The sequence below is a fragment of the Bufo gargarizans genome, chromosome 8, assembly GCF_014858855.1.
Source record: "Bufo gargarizans isolate SCDJY-AF-19 chromosome 8, ASM1485885v1, whole genome shotgun sequence".
In the NCBI taxonomy this organism is placed as follows: Eukaryota; Metazoa; Chordata; class Amphibia; order Anura; family Bufonidae; genus Bufo; species Bufo gargarizans.
Window position 1 is genome coordinate 134,706,446 of NC_058087.1, and position 4,989 is coordinate 134,711,434.

Consider the following 4,989-nt stretch of genomic DNA (forward strand, 5'->3'; position numbering starts at 1 on the left):
CCTGTCCCTGTCAGAAACTTATTAACCCCTTCAATGGGTGCAAGATATCAAACTAAATGGAGACCGTCAAGGTCTGGATAAATGTGCAAAAATAAAATATAGTGAATAATGTAATTACATTAATTAAAGTCAACGCATAGACGATTGTGAGTAGCATGTAACTATGTAAGACCCTGGCTAGCATTCATGTCAGTCCTGTAAAACTTTCCAAAAGTTGTATATAAACAATAGTAAAACTAAAAATGCAAATTGCAAAAACGTTGTCCATTTTGCTTTATCTTCTATATCACTAGTGGAGGGAGGTAGGGAATGTCCGTGTTTATGTTTGTACTTGTTTCGCACTATTTTACATAATAGGCACACGTTGTCCCGTGTTGTCATGTCGTGCTCAAGTCCATCACCTGTTAAATACCACACGTCTTTAGTTGCTACTTAGGAAACCTTGCTTCGCAAAGTGTGTTTTTTTTCCCTCCTAAAGAAACATTGCCTCCCCAATAGTTTATATTTAATGCATCTTACCACTTATCTTGTTGCATTTGCTAATATCATATGTATACTCTGGAGATAAAAATAGTGCTAGATGATTAGTTAGGCAAGTTCACTTGACACCATTCCCTATCTGTGACGCTGGGAACCGAGATCTGTATATGGTATGCAACTTAAAGTATATATAAATGGGGCTAACCCTGTGGGGACACTCAGCAAGCACTCCACTGCCAAGCAGATAGCCTCCCTTCCCAGTTCAAAAACACTACAAGGTAAGCAGACACATGGGACTTAGCACGACTGAAGACTGGGGACTGAAGGATACGAGGATCCAGGAATATAGAGAATAAGAAGAGAAAACAAAAAAACATACTTACATTTTTGCGGAATGGAGAGTCAAGCGAAGTCAAAGAAATGATCCATTTTTGCATTTATTGTACTGAAGTGATAGACTAGATATCTTCATTTTTGTCTTAAGAAAATATAAATATATATATTAATCTAGACCATGCAAACACTCTTCAGTTGGCAGAAATCTTAAGTGCACAGTGAAGCAGAAAATTCAGGCTAAGCTTTCTCAACTACAAATTGAAAGGTTTTGATTCCATTTTCAGATTCAAACAAATAATTTTTTTTATTTTTATACTTGCAGCACAATCATGAGTATCACTGACATTCTCGCCGCCAAGGACATTGAGGCTGCCCTTGCCAGTGTAGCAGGTAAGTGATCAGGACAAAAAAATAATGCATGCCTTCAAGTCATTTATTGATGGTATTGAAATTATATATTAATAGATTGATAAAGAGATGATAGACAGACACCTAGACAGACAGATAGATATGAGATAGACAGACAGACAGACATAGATAGAAACAGACACACACACACACAAATAGGAGATTGATAGAGATAAAGACAGGGGGCACAGGAAGGTTGCAGTGACACTTAGGGCCCTGGCGTCTGAGGGCGTCCAAAGGTTCTTCTGACTCTAATCAGGACATGAGGCGACTAAGACTATAACTGATGTATGATACTCTGCATGCCCCATTTTAGATCTTGCTTTGGGGCCTAGTAGCTTCAAGTTACAACTCTGGCTAGAAAGCGTGAGAAAGATAGATAGATAGATAGATAGATAGAGGGATAGCTATAAGATGGATAGATAGTTACATAAAGATCAAATATGATGCAGCACTCATGATAAAAAAAAGGAAGGATCTGGAAATAGAGGAGCACTGTGTGAGGAGCCCCTGGAGGACATGGAGAGATAGATAATAGATAGATAGATAGATAGATAAATAAATAGATAAATGTGAGTGAGATGATAGATATGTAAATAAATAATAAATGGATAGATAATATAGGATGGATAGATAGAGAGATAGCATGATGCAAAACTCTAAATCATTTGCATCCTTAGTTAGGATTGATAGAGACAGATACTGTAGTTATTATATAGCTAGATAGATAGATGGATAGATAGATGGATAGATCTAATATGAAGCAGCACTCATGATAAAAAATAAAAAAAAAGTTAGGATCTGGAAGTAGAGCAGCACTGAGTAAGGAGCCCCTGGAGGACTTGCAAACTTGGAGAGATAGCTGTATAGATAGATAAATATTTTGGAGAGATAGATAGATAGATAGTAGATAGAGAGAGATAGTCAGAGAGATGTAAAATCATAAAACTTGATTTACATTGAAGGTGCATGACTTGACATGAACATGTTTTAAAAGTTACAAAATATATCAGCCTTATAAAAGAAAACATATATTTTTTTCATTGCATGAATACCAAAGTAGTAGGTAAACGTATAAGAGAATGTTCTGCACAACGTGTTAAAGACTTCTTAATTTGGTTTTATGTATCTAGAATAGAAGGTCCTAATTGTTTTCCCAGAAACAGCGCCACTCTCGTTCATAGACTGTGTGTGGTATTGCAGATCAGCTCCACTTACTTGAAAGGGGATGAGCTGCAGTAGCAGATATAGCCCATGGACAAAACTGCCAACTGGAACTGTTTTTGGAAAAACATAGACCTTCTAGTTTCACACAACCCGTTTTTATTTAAAAAAAATTGTGCTCTACATCACTTGTGAAAATACATTTTTTATATTTCTTTCCACAGCTGACAACTCATTTCAGTACAAAGCTTTCTTCCATAAGGTTGGTCTCTGTGGCAAGTCTCCCGATCAGGTCAAGAGGGTCTTCGAAATCTTTGACAGAGACTGCAGTGGATTCATTGAGGAAGATGAACTTGCGTAAGGATAACATTTAAATGCTTTATTTTAATTTTTTATAAAGCAAGTAGATTATTGCTTTGTTCTATGAATACAGTTAAGTTTTAAGCTGAGTACCATATAGCCTGTGACTGGAGAGTGTGTGAGGGAGGGCAGCGCTGGCAAGGGCATGTGCCATGGGTGCCACGGGAAGTATTAATAAGCCACTCTGCATTGGCCAGAGCATTTAGATATAGGGCCAGGGCAGTAAACAAAATACTTGCCCCAGGTGACAGAAAGATGTTGCTCACAGCAAAGTTCCTTTTTTATTAGACTCTTCCTGAAGAACTTCAAGTCTGATGCCAGAGCTCTGAATGATGCTGAGACCAAGGCTTTCCTGAAGGCTGGCGACTCTGATGGTGATGGCAAGATTGGAATAGATGGTAAGGGATTTTTTCCTTCATTTTGTAAGTTTTTTTAAATGTATATTGTTATATAAGTAGAAAATGAACAAAGTATAACAAATAGTATAGTATAACTAATAAGTAGTAAAAATATACAACATTGTACCTAGATACAAAGTGATAGATATATAAATAGATATGAGATAGATAGATAGATAGATAGATACATATGGTATTATAAAGCCTCTTAAGAAGATATCAACATTTTGAAATTGCTTATTAATGTCGTCTCAAAAAAATTGTCAAAGTTGAATGAAATTTAAAAAATGTAATAAAACAATACCATTCCTATTCTTTTTCAGAATTCCAGGCTCTGGTGAAGGCATAAACAGCCCAAGACCAAAAGGAAGACTAGGACTGAACCCCTCAATTTACACCCAACAGGCACCTCATTCATGACTGGCACTTATTTGTGCATTTTTATACTGTCTCACGGCATTGGTAAAATGTCTGTTTGTTAACTCTTTTTGGGACTATTGAACTATCTTAACAATGTACAGGTACTCTGCTCACTCGATGTTACGTCTTATGTGTTTTTGGATGGCGCTTACTGATTTCAACCAATCACAATGTTCAAGTTGTGGCTGGAAGAAGGAAAAATAAAGAATATTTAAATAAATAAAAATACTTTGGTCTATTTTTTCGCTTTATAGAGACAGTAATATGGGGGAATAATAATAGACAGGTAGCAAAAACTCTCCAAATCATTGGATAAAAAAGAAATAAAATGATGGATACATAGATACATAGAGAAGTAGATACAAAATAGGTAGCTAGGTCGATAGATAGACAGACAGACAAACAGAACATAGATGGGAGTCGAATAATCATAAACACAGGGGTGTAACAATGGTGTTTGACAAGTTGTTGTCACACCTTGGCCATGGTGTCTGATTGGGGCCCCAAAAGTGTTAGATAAATAGAAAATAAACAGGTAATATAACAAATTGATTGCATAACAAATAATTAACAAACTAAACAACATTGTACATAGATGAAAGCTATAGATGATTGATAGATAGATAGATAGATAGATAGATAGACAGCAAAAGATAGATGATAGATAGAAAACAGAAAGCAAGAGATAGAAGACAGAGAAAAATAGAAGACACATGATAGAGAGATAGATAGAATGAGATAAGTAGTTAGATAACAAATAAATGATAGGTAGATAGATAGATAGATGACAGACAGCAAGAGATAGAAGACAGATAGTGATAGAAAGATGGATAGACAGAAGATAGGCAGAAGATAGGTAGCGAGAGGATAGATAGATAGATAATAATTAGATAATAGAGAGATTAGATAGATAGATAGATAGATAGATAGATAGATAGATACTGGTTCTGCTTGAGTGGTTTCTGGAAATAGAAGTGATCTCATATCTTACCATGCCTGCGGCCACTACAAGATATTCCATTACATGAATGTGTTCTTAGAAGCCAGCAGCAATCTTAACATTGTGTCCAGCTCTCTATAAAATGAACGGGCTGCCCAGAGAAGAAGTAATCTGGTGTAATTCCTGCAGCTAGACCAGTCATTTCTGGCATGGTGGCGATCACAGGGGATCAGGGCAGGTAGAAGGTGCCACTAATTCAAATAATCTTTGGCTTTTTCCTGGCATAACCATTGGCACATAACCACAGGGGCGTCCAATGTATCATAACTTTAGGCCGTGGCAGTGAAATTTCCTGCTAGATAAATGACTTTGTGCACACAACTACCCTGTCCTAAAGCAGCTTCAGTCTACACAACCTGCCCCCTCCTGCCGGCCTGTGCACCCTGGTCACGTCTTAAGTTGCAGGTTGTGTTTCACTGACAG

The 4,989-nt window shown here is 36.8% G+C and overlaps 1 protein-coding gene across 1 annotated transcript; it reads left to right on the forward strand.

Moving 5' to 3' along the window:
• Window positions 1-670: 670 nt before the first annotated feature.
• Window positions 671-3,786, forward strand: LOC122944840 (parvalbumin beta-like). The gene is made up of 5 exons (XM_044303520.1): window positions 671-758; window positions 1,139-1,206; window positions 2,613-2,745; window positions 3,037-3,146; window positions 3,470-3,786. Exons 2-5 carry the CDS (start codon window positions 1,146-1,148, stop codon window positions 3,493-3,495), a joined length of 330 nt encoding a protein of 109 aa, XP_044159455.1. The 5' UTR covers window positions 671-758; window positions 1,139-1,145; the 3' UTR covers window positions 3,496-3,786.
• Window positions 3,787-4,989: the final 1,203 nt, after the last annotated feature.

Coding starts and splice junctions, on each gene's coding strand:
- LOC122944840 (XM_044303520.1), top strand. CDS start 1,146: ATGAGTATCACTGACATTCTCGCCGCCAAGGACATTGAGGCTGCCCTT. Junction 1,207..2,612: donor TGCCCTTGCCAGTGTAGCAG/GTAAGTGATCAG, acceptor TTCTTTCCACAG/CTGACAACTCATTTCAGTAC. Junction 2,746..3,036: donor ATTGAGGAAGATGAACTTGC/GTAAGGATAACA, acceptor CTTTTTTATTAG/ACTCTTCCTGAAGAACTTCA.